The sequence below is a fragment of the Cyprinodon variegatus genome, unplaced genomic scaffold (assembly GCF_000732505.1).
Source record: "Cyprinodon variegatus isolate N-32 unplaced genomic scaffold, C_variegatus-1.0 Scaffold528, whole genome shotgun sequence".
Taxonomy (NCBI): domain Eukaryota; kingdom Metazoa; phylum Chordata; class Actinopteri; order Cyprinodontiformes; family Cyprinodontidae; genus Cyprinodon; species Cyprinodon variegatus.
The window spans coordinates 13914-32141 of NW_015150981.1; the positions used below are offsets into that span (position 1 = coordinate 13914).

An 18228-nucleotide genomic window follows, 5' to 3' on the forward strand; every position below is an offset into this window, starting at 1 on the left:
TCCAGCAACACTCTTTTATGTTCCACCCCTGCTATCAACCCCCATTCTTGATTTATACCTCTGGCCCTTCCCCGCAAAGCTCAAAGGGAGATGGAGAGAAAGGACCAGCTTGTTTTGCATGATACACAACCTCAACAAACCCCCTCTCAGTCTCAAAACACAAACATACATACTGCATTCAATAGTTACCGTTTCAGATTTTCTGACTATGAAAACAGCTTAAAAAAAAAATAGAGTTCACAAGAGTTTGAGGTTTAAACGAGGTTTGAATTACATTGGTATCCAAAGCAACAGTCAGCTCTATGGTTTCAGATTAAGTTTAACAGTTAGAATATATTCAGTGTCGAATCATTGATAATTTATGTTTCCCTCCATCTATTGTCATCTTCAAACCTGGAGAGTCCTCTTCACAGCAACACTATCTAGCTCCTGAGAATGGATTCCAAGGCACTCCCAGGCCAGATGTTTATACTACCTCTTGTGGGTTCTAGGTCAGCCCCGGGATTTCTTGAAAAATCTTCAAAGGGCGCTCTTCAATAAGGATCATAATAGGATGATTTATTGCAAACCTCTAAATGTATATTAATCTTTAAGAAGTTGGTATTATTTGAGTCACATTTCATAAACCTTGGATATTCATAGTTTTGCTCCACTTAATCCAAAACAAGTTATGTAAAACTATTTGAAAATTGTAACTGTTGACTAGAAGTCACAAAGAAAAAGGTTTAGCAGGAGTTGTGTAATTGTAAATTAGACATACAAAACAACAGTCAAACCTCTCCAGATAAGAACACGTACAGAAAAGGTTGCTGCAGAAATACCTCTATGATAATAGGGCTCCTAATCTTATCTCCAATGCTGAGTCCAGCCACTTTATGGAAAAAGTTTATTTCATGTGCTTTTCATTCTACCCTACCTGTGTTCGGACTGCTTGATCAGGACCCGTTCTGCCTCTTCAGTCTGCCTGTTCTCATCTGATCTGGTTGCCTGACATGTCTTCGGACTCCTGCCAGATCTCTGTGTGTTTGTGTACCGTACCTGGAACTGTGACTGACTCTGTCCAGTATTCTCCCTCGGCACATCACTGAACCTCTGACCTTCTGCCTCTGACAACCGAGCACATCACCGACATCAGCTTTGGCTTCATCATCTGGATTACCCTGCTTAAATTCGTCTGTTCAGTTCTGATCCTCTGCCTCCGACCACCGATACATCAGCTCAACAATTAGCTCGTTGAGCCTTTTTAAGTCATTAGCTCTAATACTGTTAGAGGATGGAAGAAGAGATCACACTTTTCACAACAGACTTATTGAAGACATGTATTTGGGGAGTGGCTGCCTAGTGGTTAGAGGATAGAGCTTGGAATCCTGAGGTTCGAGCCCCACTCTCATAGACTGATGATGTTAATAGGTTTCAGCTTGTTCCTGTTTCTTCTGAAATCTAGAAGCATCTTCATTCACTATCATGTTATTCGTATACACTTTTCTAAGGTCCAGATTTGTGTGACCATTTTTTCTATAATATTTTTTCTGCTGTAATGCCAGAATTTCCTTACTGTGGGACAATAAAGGGATTTTATATTCTATTCCTTGTTTTGTCGACATTCAGGATCAGATGGCTGTTTCCACACCATGCTAAAGCGGTACACCAGCTCTCTGTACTCAGCTTCTAGTTCATCTTTGACACACCCAATAATTGCAGAGTCATCTGCGTATTTATTGCAGATGACAGGACTCTGTCTGGTACTGTAAGTCAGACATGTTCAGAGTAAAAAGAAATGGAGAGACCAACCACTGAGCTTGCTTGTTCTCATCTGAATGTTCTGCTTGAGCTCTTTGATTATTATGCATGATTCTCTGCAGCGATAAGCAAACTGCAGGGGTCCTGATAGCTGCATGTTTGTTTGCTGAGTTGAACCAACAGAGGTCTCTCTACGAACCTCATGATGTGGGATGTCAGGGCAATAGATCTAGAGTAATTGAGGACTATTGGGCGAGTGTTCTTTGGTACTAAAATAAGGCAGGAGGTCTTCCACATCACTGAAACTATCTCCTGAGTCAGGCTGGTGCTGTAGAATCCTACAGAGCTGCTCTTCTCAGGCCTTCAGGATTTGGAGCTGACACCATCAGGACCTGCTGACTTATTACGATTCAGTTTGTACACTTGCCTCCATATTTGACTTGTAGAGATACACAGGTGAAAGGTTGAGGGAGCAGCACTATTTTCTGATTTGGCTGATAACAAACTCATAGACACAGGAAAGTCAATGGAAGAGGAGGGCAGGATGTCCATGTGATTGTGGACAAGAAAGAAAGATGCTGAGCTTGTTCCTGAACTGAACCTGTTGAAGAATGTGTTCAGTCCATTGGCTTTGTCCAGACTTTGGCTTGATCAGACTTCCATCAGTCAGATCAACCTTCTGCTTGAAGCCTGTGATCTTCTTCATCCTCAACCACACATCTCTGATATTGTTCTGCTGCAGCTTGTTTTCCAGCATTTAGTCTGGACCTCTATGGGTTTAATTCACTGCCTGGGCTAAACTTTCCTGAACTTTGGAGACGTCTCACCTTTCCAAAATAAAGATCAAAAGAAGTTACATGTCTAACAGAGTTAGGAAAAGAGTTTTCAGCTGAAAAACATCAGTTTTTTATAATTTTTTATCATTTCATGTGTTAACTATTGTAAAGCAAGGTAACAATCATGTAATGGTGACCACATGGTACCCCTTGTTGACTTGTTTTGAGCTATTGTTCAAAGGGGAAATTTTGCATGTTTGAGCACCAATATAAAATATTTTTTTGTGTGTTTCGCCTTGCAATGGTCTGGCAACCTGTCATCATTCAACCTATTCTCATTATGAGTGCGTATGAAATCGTACGAAAAGTTATGCACCGTAATTTCGTACGTTTTGGACGTTTTTTTTTGTCGTATGCGCATTTGACGTACCATTCACGAATATAGAATATAAATTACAATTAGCCCTAACCCTGACCCTAACCCTAACCCTAAGATATAAAACAGCAAGCAACGTAGTTAGAGACATGAATAAGTGCTGATTGCACTGTTTTTCCCAATTTTACGTCCGTCCGCAGATCTGTTTTTTTTTTCTGTCTGCCAGCGCATGCGCACTGATGTGGTTTTTTTGAGGAAAAACGTCCAAAACGTACGAAATAGTGTGCATAACTTTTCGTACGATTTCATACGCACTGATAATAAGAATATGTTGCATCATTGGACTCGGCCTTTTGCCCATAGACTGCTGGGGTTAGGCACAAGCATGATGGATGAAGTGGTAGAAGATGGATGAATTGATGAATGATATGCCCATTACATTTGATTGACAAATATAACTAAAGAGTCTCTTAAGATGAGTATCCTCATGTCTGCCAGATTCTAGCTCCGTTGTTTCATAAAACAAGCATAAAGAAGTTAGGTGGGACTTAGCCTTAACTATTCCCGCAGAAACATCATAGAAGTTTAAAAATCAATTATCTGAAAAGTTATTTATTTCTGATGTACCAAATAATGTTTCATTTACCTCCTTGATTTGCATTATGAGTTTAAACATGTTACAATTGCTCCAAATTAGTTAAGTCATTTAACCTTATTTCTAACTGTGCAGAGTTAACTGCTTTACCACCATTTGAGCTTGATTTAGACTTTCATTTGTGATCCTAACACACATCGGGTTGAATTGCCAGTGTTCAAATAATTTGATCAAATAACTTATCACAGTCCCAGTTAGAAGTTATTTGATTAAGTGGAATATTTGTGGCCCCCCCTCGCGAATGGGCACCATATATAAAGATATGGTTGCATGACACCATCGTCCAGGGATTTCATTTGTAAAACATTGCTTAGGATCCATACTTAGTGCATCCAAAATGGCATAAGCCCAAAGAAAATCTGATTAATTAAATCATGTACACAGGCAAAACCAAACAATTCCCTTTCATAAAGCACGACTGTAACTTAAAATTTACACACAAGCTCTTCCTCATGTTCAGCCCTCTACATGCCAACATTCAACCATAAATGCTCTTTACAGATGGACCATTTATGTAGATGTATGCATCTTTAAATGTTTTTAGTTTTTTTAGAAGGGAACTTTAGCTGTTTGCTACATTTCTGTAACTGTCTTATCCAGGAGGCTGTATTACCAATTCAATAATCATCTTCCATGTGCATACCCACTGAGCAAGGATGTCCGTAAGGCTGAAGGCTGTCTGGATTCAACACAGCAGTCAAAAGCTTCTTTCACACCCTGCATAGTGTTCTTACTGTTGCTCCCATGAGCTAGGAGCTACAATTTCATGTATTTAGAAACAGCTAAATTTTCTACGTCAGAGATCAAAATATTTGCATGGAAGTCAACATACGCAAGTTTCTATATATAAGCTTTATAAATGAAACCCCAGGTAAGAAGGAGGTTGTCCACCAACAAAACGTAGCCTGTACCGGTTTCCCCTTTCAAAGTCATCGAAGAAAAAGCTAAAAACTTCTTGTTTAAATTTACTAATGTGTTTGCTTTTATGTAACTCATTTTTTTTAAGTCCTCTAAACATCCATGTCAAAACTTATAAACTGCATTACAGTCATTGTTGTAATTATCTAAATCTCTGGTATGCAGAGCCAGTGAAGGGTCACCCAAATCAAAGGTGGTATCAGGGACTCCAAACTTCTACGGAGAATGGTCATGACTACAAGTGGACTGAATTTTTGCAACATCCCAGCAAAGGCAATTGTTCCATCATTCAATATACTCCTACAGAAGTACCCCATCTTCAATGTTTATTACACACAATTTAATGTTACACAAAAATATTAATCAGCTTCCAGTGTTATTTTTGTCACACAGGAACAAAAGACCATTATAACTCAACATCATCTTAATTCTCTTTAATCATAGAAATGTGGTTTCGTCTCAGAAAAAAAGAAAAATGGTAACTTCTAAAATGCCTAATTCACATTTCAATGTGAATTAGAGTTAAATCAATCTGTCTTTTTATGGTTTCTTTCTGAATAAGAAAAAAAAATTGGACTAAAATAAGACTGCTTCTAAAAAAAAATAAAAATATTGGAGCCATGGCCATGATGAATTAACCACACAGCTCCTGAACCGCCACTGGATCACCACACAGTGTTGGACGAAGATGCAGATGTTCCCAGACTCATTAAGGGGTTTAAGATATCCTGGTTCGGGTGACGTGTTAAACATTCGCCTTGGTATTTACAGTCCCTCAGCTTTGTAAAATGCATAAAGCATCATGTTGCTCCGATAAAAAGGGTCTCATGTGGAGAGGATCAAACTGCTCATTTCCTTGGAAAAGGAATTGGAAGTCAGATGGCAGAATAAGTCTGATGCATTTTCACCAACTAGATATCCTACTCGGCTTTCTTGGCCTTCCTCTTGCGAGTGCCTTCGCTCAGCTCCTCCCTGCTTTTGAGTGGTGAAGAAGGAGCAGCGGCAGCAGGAGGATGATGGTTGTCTTCCTCGCCACCGCCCAGAGGAGAGCCGAAGAGCAAATGGCAAATCCAGGACTCAACGAGGCTGAAGGGGGAGCCGTGAGAGTGGCGGGCCGTCATCACCACCTGGAAGGACAAAAAGGTCCAGACATTTAAGTTTTTGTTTAAAGAGGCACTTATTTCTTCCTGAGAATATTTCGGCGTCTCTAAATTCTACTGCTCAATGCTCACATCATGCAGAGAGTCAGCGGATATAAAAAAGATATAAGATAGAAGTGTATCCTATAAACTGAATGAGAAATAAATGTACAGTAGTTTCTTACAAATTTTATGGCATTGAATCAGACTAAATGTCAGAAAAACAAAGATAATGCCTCAAGATATGTTTATTTTCCTAGGTATAAAATTCAGGGAAGATTTTGTCAGAATTTTGCAGAATTTAATTTTACACCATCATTAACCAACATTTTGCTTTTCCTTCAAATAATTTCCCAGCATAGATTTGGCCCACTCCTCCTGACAAAACTGCTGTAACCGAGTCAGGTTTTGTAAACCAACCTCGCACCAAAACACAATTTTAACCTCTGCAAAAAAACTTTGTAAAGGGTCTACATTTCTGCATTTGAATCTCCCCCTATGATGCCATCTATTTTAAGAGGAGCGTTCCCTCTTAACATGAAACAGCCACCTCCAACATTCACAGCTTTCATTTGAGGTTGATAAGCACATGGCCTGCTGTGACACAAAGACCCTCCGGTGTGTCCTGGGTCGTCCTCTGGTCGTCCTCCCAGTGGATTGTGCCTGTAACACCTCCTGAGGAAGACCACCAGGGACATCCGAAAAAGATGTCCAACCCACTGTAGCTGACCCTATATGGAGGACTATATGGAGGATAACTATTGAATCCTTATTGCAAAGAGCTCAAAGTCTTTGAAGATCTCCTCTTCTTTGCTCTTATCTTAAGATCCTTCCACCGATTATCAGATTCAATTCAGACTGCTACTTTCATTTACAAAGTAAATAAACTATTCATCAAAATCTGCAGGACTATGATTAATTTTGGGCTTAACTGTGTGAAATACCATCTTGTGATTCCTAGTTAGGGTTTTACCTTGGTTGTGGCCATGAAGAGGGTGAAGACCAGGATGAGGGTGCTCTTGGACACTGGCAGCCAGTGGGCCTCCTGCAGGGTGAATAGAATCGCTCCGTACAAGCTGGCTTTAGTCGGGCTAGGGAGAATATAGAGAAATTATTTATTTATTTTATAAAAGCCATAGCTATATCCTAAGAGGAAACATTTCCTAAATCTAGAAAAGTTTAAAGGAAAACATGTCACTTACAATGACATGTTGAGGATCTCATTAGTCTCAGGCCTCCACACACCACGCAGCAGCTGCTCAAAATTGGAAATAAGAGCCACTCCAGATCCTGGGAGGATAAAAATAGCAAGGAAAGAGATGAGGACACAAGAAGGTCTGTTTTTTCATGTGATGGAACATTTTCATGGACCCTGTGTTAAGTCCATCTGCGCTATTCTTTGATGTGTAACACTGATCATATATTTTTTAAGAAGAGATGCATTCCCCAGATTCATTGCATACTCAGGTCACCAGGTCTTACTCTGTACTGGTCAGCTTCTTTCTCCTATAAGTGAGTTCTGTTATTGGTGGGAGCTTTAGATACAGATAAGAACCAAATCAGACGGGTATGAGGTGGAGCGCTGGCATTTCTGGAAGGTATCATGATACCAGGAGTAAATATCTCATAAGTGGTGAAAAAAGAAGCTTAAAAAGCACCAGCCTGAATATAACTTGCAGGGGACCACAGATACGGAATGATCTCGGTGATGAGATCAAAGTGTTGAAATCTATCTCCACCTTTAAAACATGTTAAACACAAACCTCCCAAATTTATTTGTTTATTGAAATTAGGGCTGAAACAATTAATCGGATTAATCGTGATCAATAAATTATTGAAATAATCGTCAGCTAATTTAGTAATTGATTAATCGTTAAGTATAGAGACTCTAAAACACGCCTATAGCTGACAGAACAACCCACTTACAGATACAACCCACTTACCCGCAGTTCTAACATTGTAAAAAAAAAAAAAATATAAACATTTTGCATTAAAGATAAAACAACATTTTAATCTGTCACTATGCTCTAACCAGAACTCCTCAAGAGGAAAACTTTTAGTTTCACCTGATTTNAAACATTTTGCATTAAAGATAAAACAACATTTTAATCTGTCACTATGCTCTAACCAGAACTCCTCAAGAGGAAAACTTTTAGTTTCACCTGATTTCATTTAATAAAAAATCTTCTTTAAGGAACCTTCGGCTATCAGATTATTAATCAATTAATCATAAAAATCATATAATTGATTTGCAAAATAATCATTAGTTGCAGCCCTAATTGAAATATTAACTCCAGCATGTATCTGCTCTGGGAATGGGATGTATTTTGTATTTGTTTGTTTGATGTTAGGTATTTGGATGTCTTACATGTATGTGCTGTATGTGTATGTAGCTAATGTGCCATATTTCATTTTCTTACTATTGTTTCTTCTTTTTGTTTTTTTCCCTGGCAATTGTACTTTTCATTTTGTCCGCAAGCTTCCTCCTAAAGGCTTTAATAGCTTTTTAGGAGTGCTGATTCATACATGAGTTCTAGTCTTAGAAGATGTACTGAATATGTGTGTGAAAAAACAATGAATAAGTAAATAAATAGAAAAAAATACACCTTCTTTTGTGCCCACTGGGATGTATAAATGTGTATGAAACCTTTGAATAAATTTGCAAAGATTAAAATTAGTCTTTCTCTGTTTTATTGAGTGGTGCTCTCTCCCTCTTTGATAAAGACAATCCAAAATGGTCTCAAATCTCTTATTTTAGTCCTTACAAGACCTTTTTAAACAATACAGTAAAGGATGCCACCAGATAAAGAAAACGAGGTTCATGCTTTACTCATTTAAATCCCAAAACTGACATCATTTTCTTCCTGCAGCTAACTAGCATGGCAAGTTTACCATTTTCTGCTTTAAGCAAAACCAAATCTAATAAATAAAAGGGTCAAAGACAATAACTAAACAAATCTTCCTTTTTAATCATATACAATAATATACTTTTCTCCTAATGTTATAAATGATAGATGATAATGTTATAATGAATAGGGTTTCAAAATAATTTATATCTGAATGAAAAAAGATATGAAAGAGGAGGAAATTGATGGAAAAGGCTAAAGGAGAGAGAAAGGCAAACAAGACAGGGAAGTGTATCTTCAGGCAAGGTTCTGTCTGCACCCTGCAAGAGCGAGTTTCAGCCATAGAGTGCATTTAGACCTCAGCTGAGACAATCTATCATATCTAACACTCCCAACTGGAATAAAAACCTGATCTATTTTTTTCTTTACAGTAAACCTGTTCAGATTCTGTTCGCCAAAACTTTTTATAGGAGCACTTTCAAAGGTATAGTGTCCTTTTTTCAGGTGGGTCATCAAAAATAAGTGGTCCTCCTAATTGTCAATCATTCTGGTGATATATTTACATGAGGCCTACGTGTTCGTCCAAGTTTTCACTTACAGGTGGTGAGTCTGACATAGTGGAAAAATTACTAATCTTCTTTTGGAAAGTAAGCTTGTATGATCGCTGCAAACAGCAACTTTTAAACAGAGTGAGCTCAAGGAGAAATGGGCTTGTGCATGCTCTCACACGAGTTTAATAGACATTTCCTCTCGGGAGCGGGTACAGGTGCATGTGCATGGAAAGTGGAGATTGTGGGTCTTTGCAAAAATTTGTGAAAATTCTCCACTAAACCTTAAAGCGACCATGATAAAAAATGTGTCATTTTCTCCTTCTTAACAAAAAAAAAACAGAGAAATGTTAACAAGTCACTGAAAGCAGGTGAAAACTATGATAATGTACTGCTTTAAGACTGTAAGACTAAAATATAATATCAGGAAAAAGTTTGTGTGATAAGTAGAAAGTATGTTAAAAGTCTGCTTCTAGGTGGAACAGACAAGTCCACACTTCGTTTTCGGAATTGCTAAAAAACAACAACTACAGACCAGTGCTTCAATCACAGTTTCAGAGATTCACTCGTCTCAGTTATATATAGGCTGTTAAAGATGTGATTTTCAGTTTTTCTAGTATTAACTGTTAAATTGCTTTGAGACACTGACGAGCACCAAACACCAACCTTTGACGTATCCAACAATCACCATGATGAAGTAGCCATGGTGGTAGGCGTGGTGGGCGTGGTGGACGCCTGCAGCGATCTTGCGAGTGCGGACGACCTCCTTCAGAGCGACCAGCACCAGCTTGACAGGCAGGAAGGCCACACATTTGTAGAAGAGGTTCAGGGGGCAGTAAAAGATGAGGTACCTGTTTAGAATTGGCACAAAGTTGCAATTTAAAAAAGAATACTTTACTATCATAACTTTGAAGATGCCTTTTCTAGCACCTTAAATAATTTGCCTCAAACATGCAAAGCTTTTGCCTGAAAGTCTTAAGATCCAAATGCTTCCAAATGAATCTTCCTTTAAATGTCTGAAGCTCATAGTATCTAAACACTGTGGCCAGTCTTTAAATCATCACAATGATTAACACAAGTTTAGGCTGAATATACACAGAATGACAGATTTTACTCCAGCTGTCTTCTCACCAGACAGCTGAGGCCAGCAGGATGTGGCTGTTGTATTGGAAATAGTCAACAGGGCTGCTCCCGAGCATAATGTCTGCCAGGATGTAACTACCGAAGCAGTAGAGCATGGCACACAGCCAGGAGGCCACAGGACTTCTGCGAGACACCTCCACCGAGCCTGTAAAACAAGGGTGTAAAAAAAGACCTTAAAATAAGCATATCAGAACTTCTGGAAGAAGTGGACCATTAGCAGGCTAAAGAACATTCATTAGGTTTTAAGTGCAAAACTAGTCTAAAAAATATTATTCATCAGTGTAAAAAAGAAAAGGAAAAAATGATTGGATGGAAAGGAAAAAAATGTTTGCAAGTAAAACATGCTTCACTTTGCTGCCACCTAGTGGTAAAATAAAAAACATGCCCTGCTCCAGGTGCACACAAAAAAGTTGAATGCATACTTAAAAATAATCAAAAATCCTTTCTAATACATTTATTTCTATGCATTGTTATGTATCTAAAATATGTTTATTACCCTGATCATTTAGTAATGATAAGACAGGATCTACAATTGGTCTCCTTTTTATTATTTATTTATTTTTTAATATATATTAGCTTGGTTAATAGTTAGTTGGTTTTTCTGGGGATCCACATTTTTTCAATTCCAGTCTGATTCTGACACTTCATCATGGATATCTGTAGAACCAGATATTTATCAATACCAGAGCCAGTTTGCTTTATCGTTATCATTTATGTTGTTTTTTAAAGAGGCTGTCATAAACTACTCTCTTCAATAAAGTATATGTATGCATATTCACATATTTATCCAAAAAGATTACTTGAGATTAGTATAGGGTAAGAAAAAATACTCATAAAAACATTAAATAAGAGGGACCAGATTCTTTGAAAAAGAGTCAGTCACTTTATCTGGATGCGATTAAACTGACTTCAGACAATAAAGTAAAACATTTTGGTGTTATTTTTGATCAGGTCCTGTCATTTAAATCCCATATTAAAGAGATTTCTAGAATTTCCTTCTCTTATCTGCACAATATTGCAAAAATTAGAAATATCCGGTCCAGGGGTGAGGCTGAGAAACTAGTCCATGCATTTGTCACTTTAAGGCTGGACTATTGTAATTCTTTACTATGAGGAAGTCCACAAACTGTAGTTAAAAGCCTTCAGCTGATCCAAAATGCTGCAGCCAGAGTTCTGATGAAAATTAAAAAGAGAGATCATATCTCTCCTATCCTGGCTTCTCTTCATTGGCTTCCTGTTAAATCCAGAACAGAATTTAAAATCCTCCTTCTCACACATAAAGGCTTAAATGGCCAAGCTCCATCTTATATCAGAGATATGATAGTTCCTTATGTTCCTAACAGAGCACTTTGCTCTCAATCTGCATTTACTAGTGGTTCCTACAAATTCTAAAAGTAGAATGAGAGGCAGATCTTTTAGTTATCAGGCCCAGTTTTAGTCCGTGAGGCAGACACCCTGTCTACTTTTAAGGGTAGGCTTAAAACTTTTCTTTTTGATAAAGCTTATAGTTAGAGTGGCTCAGGTTATCCTGAGTTATCTCTATATTTATGCTGCTATAGGCTTAGACTGCTGGAGGACATAGGGACCCCTATTTCATCATGCTGCTTCATTCTATCTCTATTCTCCCACTACGCAGAATCTGTTAGTTCAACCTCCAATGTTATGCTTTCTCTGCTTTTTCTTATAGTAGATTTGGCTCGTCTGTTCCTGTTTGGCTGTGACATGGTAGCTGGCTCGGAGCTTGTCTGCCTGGCTGTGTGTTTCCTGGATGGGGCCGCCTTTTATAGTTGCCATTTTTATCTCTAGTTCTGTCTCCTTGAACCCCAGTCGGCCTCGGCAGATGGCCGCTCACACTGAGCCAGTTTCTGCTGGAGGTTTCTTCCTATTAAAAGAGAGTTTTTCCTCTCCACTGTCGCTACAAGCATGCTTAGCGTGAGGGATTGCATTCAAGTCAATGAGTAGATGTAAGCAACAGATTTTCCTTAGATGGAAAACTTTGAATCAATTTGACTGTATGATCTGGTGAAATGTAAAATGCCTTGAGATGACATGTGTTGTGAATTGGCGCTATATGAATAAAATGAATTGAATTAAATTAAATTGTGTTACAAAAACAAATTCTACCCTGAAAACAATATGAAACTTTAATACTGCTGCTGTTCAAGAGATTTTAACCCAATTTAAATGTATCAAAGAAATACGTTGAATAGATCTGCCCTATGAATCAGCACCATTTACAAGATACCCAAAGTAGAATTATCTTCAATATTAGAACCAGTACAGTATAAATATTGGTGCATCTCTAGACGTTTCTGAAGGTTTACACTCAAAAACAAAACAAAAGCATTACAAATGAATACACATTCGTTAGTCACAACTAGAAACGTATTATCAGTGTTTCCAGTGTGTCCCTGTGAGCGGTATCTTTGTCTACACCCAGTCTTGTGGTTCAGCTTACGCCCTGATTATAAAGCTTCACTATAACAGCATTCAGCTGAACCTGAAAACTAACCAGAGGATATGACAGAATTAAAAACTCAGAGAGGACATAAAGGACAAAATATAGAAGTTTCTGATTGGCTGCCAATGATCCACTGAAGTCCTTCAGAAATAACCTGCTCTGAATCCATCGACAAATTATAGAAACAGAGATTATTATGTTTGCTGCTCAGATATTACATGTCGCTGTTTAAAACAGCATGCAGGTAAAGTGTTTGACCTTGTAGGAGTTTTAGTAGGTGACTGTAAGTTTTTAGTTGAAAGTTTGGGCAAAGAGGGTGCTGATGTAAAAATTTAATCTGCAAAAGTTGTACAAGCTTTTAAACCAGATTCTAAATATCTTTGAAACTGTATTTAAATCTTTGTTCTTGTCTCTTTAACTCTGGTCTGCCTTGGAAACTCTTTACTCTCTTAATGTCTCTGTTGGAATTCAGATTTTGCTCATTTTGATTGTATTCTGAACATTTTATATCTGTTAGATTATATTGTCTTTTTGTAGTGATTTTGTGGAAACATAGGTTGAAAAGAAGCTGGACCCCAAAGATTAGTGTTTTTTTACCAGTTTAATTTAGGATAAAAAGTTTTAACAGGTTAAAAAAAAGGCTTCCATTATGGTTTCTAGTGTGGTATATGAAAATAATCACCCCATAATAATGCATACAACAAAAAAAGGGCAACCTTCGACATGTAAACTGCGATCAAATTTAAAAATAAAACAAAAATTGCTGAGCTTTTAGATTGTGTGCATTTTTTTAAAATTATTATTATTAAACAGTGTGTGAGTCGGTAAGTAGGCCCTAGAAGGATCCCCGGGATGCTCCGGAGATCAGCCCTAAACACTTTCAGAGATGGTTCCTCATCCAGAGTGAGACGCTGAGCCTGGTTCTGCTTGAGGTTTCTTCCTGTTAAAAGGGAGCTTTTCCTCTCCACTGTGGCTATGTGCATGCTTGGTTTGAGGGATTCCCTTTGAGTTAATGAGTCGATGCAATTAGCTGGTTTTCTTCAAACCGATCTGACTGTATGATCTGGTTGAATTGTCTCTGTAATGTGCATTGAGATGACATGTTGTAAGTTGGTACTATATAAAAAAAACTAAATTAAACAGAGGTACCATTTAGATCTATTGCTATAGAGGAAGTGATCATGATGCCTCTAGAGATTTTCTAGTCACATACAAAAGAGAAGTGAGCCAAGAATCTATGTGACTTCATTCATCTTGGGTCCTCCATAATTAGCTGAAGCGTATTGGCATGAGAGGACAATCACACCAAGATTTTATTTATATCTATATGAACACGAATCCCTGGAAGGAACTAAGAAGAATATTTCAAATGTGCACACGTGAGGCAAACGACAAATGCAACATCTTTACAGATAACAATTATAGACTTGTTGCTGCTTCGACATTCAAACTGAGCTGCAGGAGCAAATGCTCAGCAACAGGTGGGTGGGTGTGACATGGTCTGACTGGTGCTCAGTGTGAGAGCAATCTGATCTTTAACATGCTGCTCTGCCTATAAATACATTCATCTGCAGTCCTCCTCCCTCCTCAGGCCTGACCTCTGACCTCACACTCATACTTGTCTGTCTTCCATCATTTTGGTCCTAAAGACTCATTCATGTTCTCCTGCACTATGGGCTCGTCGTCTCTGATGGTGGAAAATATGGGTAATCTCATACGTGCTGGCGTGGCAGCAGAAGGTATTTGACTGTCAAATTACGGCTATGAAAATAAGCTCACTTTCAGGATGGCAAAACAGCCGCAGAGAATTAACCGAGGAAACACAAAATAAAAACTTTTATAACTGCTTTATATATAGCAACCAGCACTTACTTCTACTTCTTGACAGTTTTCCTATTATTCGTTGGTGCATAAAGGGAAAATCCTGCCACCCAAATTATTAATACGGCACCATGTTACATCACTAACAAGGGTGGATATATTTAAGTTGTAGCTGCAACTTTTTTTGTAGCTGCAGTTTTTTTTAGCAGTGTTCTCTCAAATTTTGACAGACTCAAGGGAAGCCATAAAGTCAATATAAGGTAAAAGTTTATCTACAAAAGCATCTCATTATTGCATCTATGTTAACGTTATCTTCAGCAGAGGTTTGCAAACTTATTAAAAGAACCAGAATTGAATCATGTCCCAAACTGTTGGTTGAATGTAAATATTTAACCAACAGTTAACATATAAATTTATTTTACTCATTGGTACAATAGTAATAAAGAAGGCATCAACAACAATTCTATTTGGTTTTATCTACTTATTAGTAATGTTTCTATAACTTTAAATACAACTTTCAGAATCAATGATCTACAGAAGAGATTTACTGTTATTCCAAACCTGTATCACAATCTCCAGGGTGTTCTCTTTACAAATTAATATCCATTTAAGTCTTTCCAAATCACTTCAACTTTCTTTTATTTAGCTTTTTAGTTTTTTCCTTTTGTTCTGTTCATTTATGTTGCTGTATTTATTTCTTAGATCTCTGCTGATCTTTCCCCCCTGGTTTGTACCTCTATTCACCTTCCTTTAACTCTATTCATCTTAATTAGTCTCCCTCCTCAGGCTCCATGCACTTTTCTCCTCTTGTCTGGTATTAAGTTTTATCCTTTGGTTATAACTGAAACCCTTCAACTCACCACACAGCTCCCATGTTCCTGTCTGTACTTGAGTCCTACTCTCACACCACAAACTGACAGCTATCTAATCATGCAAAAAAGTTATTTTTATTATTATTCATGCTCTTTATGTTTAACAATGGAAGTGCAAACCAATTTAAGCTGAATAATTATGTGTTTTATACCACATATAATACTTCTAAACAGGCAAATGTGATTAACACAGCAGTGTTTTGTATATAACATTGGCTGTGTTAACCCTTTGTAACACATTAATAACAGAAATATAGCAGTGACTGTGAGTATATTCTCCAACTTTAACTGAACCTTTGGTCAGAAAGAAAAGTTACCATAATTAAAATTGATTGAGCTTTCGTCTTAGTCCTGAAACATAACACATGGGAAAAAATGTGCCTTAAGGACCAAAGGATTATATTTTGCTCCATTATGCTATTTCATTCAAACTGTGCAAGGTGCTACAAAAAAAAGATGTGAGAGGAATCTGCTCTACCCCATTTTATATGTAGGACATGTCACACTGAAAGAAAAGGAAGCAGACATGGCTTATACTTTTATGTCTTTTGACTTCATAGAAAGGAAAATCTGTTTTGGGATTAGATGCATTCTTAATGTTTGAGCCTGCAGGGATTAGCAGACCTCACTGAGGCCCAAAAAAGTGTAACACAGTGTCTTCAGAGGCACATTGACTCTGTCTATTTCAGGCTCTTCTATTTATTGCTGGCATGCACATGCTCTCTCCTCTCTCAGGTTTCACTCTTCTGCAGGCTCTCTTGGTCAAATGGGCCAGAACGTGGAGAAAAATCAACCCATATCTGAGAAGCTTAGTTTACTCTACAAGAGTTGAGGTTGCAGCTTTAACGCACAAGGGCTTTAAAAAACAGAGATCAGCTTTAGAGGCACTGCTGCAGTTTATGTAACAGGTCATGCTTTATAAGGAAAGGTTAAAATCCATCTGCAGGACTATTCAGCTAATATGAGGGCTTGTAGTAGACCACCAATGCTATAATTTGATTCCAAATATGTCAAAGATTCAACAAAGTTTTTATTTTTTTAGATCCGTTGCAACTGGGTCATATCATGGACTCTACATTTTATTTCTTATCCACTGAGTTAAAGATTCAGCTTGCAAAAAATTATAATAATAATAATAAGTCTGTCAAAATCACTCACCTGGTTCATATTTGAGATAGAGGATGGAAACGATGTAATATGCGAGATCAAATACAGGAAACATTCCCATTTTGGAAAACATCTGGGCAAAATCGCCCAAATTCAGAACTGCCAGCACGTTTTCCATGTTGCCACTCTGATGAGCAGAAAAATCCCTTTGATTCCCTGGATTATAATTGTTATTAATTGTCCAAACTGCGCAGTCTGGATAAGAAGCCCCCTTTTAGCCCACCGACTCTCCACCAAGCCCCCTAGTCTCGAAAGTGAACGCCTGCGACGCTGGAGCGCTCCTATTAATACCACCCATATCCACCGCGTCTCCGCTTCATCCTCATCCTCTTGAGCGCTTCATGCCAGCTGCTCGGAAAACAAACGCCTTCTCCTTCTGTCTGGACTGCAAACAGCTGCAAACTGGGCCACGCTAGGCTGTTTGAGGGTTAATGCTGCTTCGGATCATAATAAAGCGCGAGGCACGTGTCCATGCGTAATGTGGACAATTTATTCAGTGGATCAGAGAAAAACAAGCCTAAATCCATTTAATTTAATACCCAGCGTTTATTTTAATTTTTTTTTCGATAAAACCTAAGCTACCGACTATGGAAAGAATTCTACTGATATACTTGGGTGGTATAAAATTCCCGATATCTTTTATTTTATAATGAATTCATTATTTGTTTATCTTCATTTGCGACAAATGAAAATAGCATTAATATTCTTGTCCACTAGATGGCGACAAAACACCACTGGTTTCTCCAAAATTCTTGTGAGAGTAAAAAGTGCCTCAATGAACATACAAATGTGACTAAAAAAAAGATAATCTTATCTATTAGATTTTTAAATACCTCATTAAGAACATAAAAATGTGTAAAATTCAGTTTATTTATATAGCGCAAATTTACAACACATGTAATCTCAAGTCACTTTACAGTTCACCAGATCATACAGCCAAATTGATTGTTTTCTATCTAAGGAAAATCAGTTGATTGCATCGACTCATTGATTCCAATGTAATCCCTCACACTAGGCATGCTTGTAGCGACAGTGGAGAGGAAAAACTCCCTTTTAACAGGAAGAAACCTAGAGCAGAACTAGGCTCAGTGTGAGCGCCCATCTGCCGAGACCGGCTGGGGTTCAAGGAGACAGAAATACAAAAAGCAACTGTAAAAGGCGGCCCCGTCCAGGAAACACACAGCCAGGCAAACGAGCTCTGAGACAACTCCCATGTCAAAGGATGAAGAGAGCACATCCAGCCAGTCACAGTCAGAGAAACAGGACTACACTGGAAAAAAAGGCCTATCTCCAACATCAGCAGCACAGCTGATATTTCTCTCCAGGATGTTGTCACAGGCAAACAGGAACAGATGAGGCGAAGCTACTATGAGAAAAGGCAGAGAGAGCATAACGTTAGAGATTGAACTAATCTATTCTGCAGAGTGGGAGAATAGAGATAGAATGAAGCAGAATGATGAAATAGGGGTCCCTATGTCCTCCAGAAGTCTAAGCCTATAGCAGCATAACTTTAGTGAGTGTCTGCCTCATGGACTAAAACTGGTAGTTGGTTCCACAGGAGAGGAGCCTGATAACTCAAAGATCTGCCGCCCATTCTACTTTTAGAAATTGTAGGAACCACTAGTAAACCTGCTGATTAGTATAATAGTATAATAATATTATAATTTATGACATCAATAAATTGTTTAGATGATTCATTTTTTCGTCTCTCTAGATTTACAATTACAGCTTAAATAACCACATAACATGTCATTGATTTAAAGCAA

The 18228-nt window shown here is 38.0% G+C and overlaps 1 protein-coding gene across 1 annotated transcript; it reads right to left on the reverse strand.

The window, feature by feature from the left end:
- Positions 1–4884: 4884 nt before the first annotated feature.
- Positions 4885–16821, reverse strand: tmem38a (transmembrane protein 38A). The gene is made up of 6 exons (XM_015391175.1): positions 16454–16821; positions 10130–10286; positions 9665–9849; positions 6807–6894; positions 6578–6695; positions 4885–5592 (listed from the first exon to the last, which is right to left on the reverse strand). Exons 1-6 carry the CDS (start codon positions 16578–16580, stop codon positions 5386–5388), a joined length of 882 nt encoding a protein of 293 aa, XP_015246661.1. The 5' UTR covers positions 16581–16821; the 3' UTR covers positions 4885–5385.
- Positions 16822–18228: the final 1407 nt, after the last annotated feature.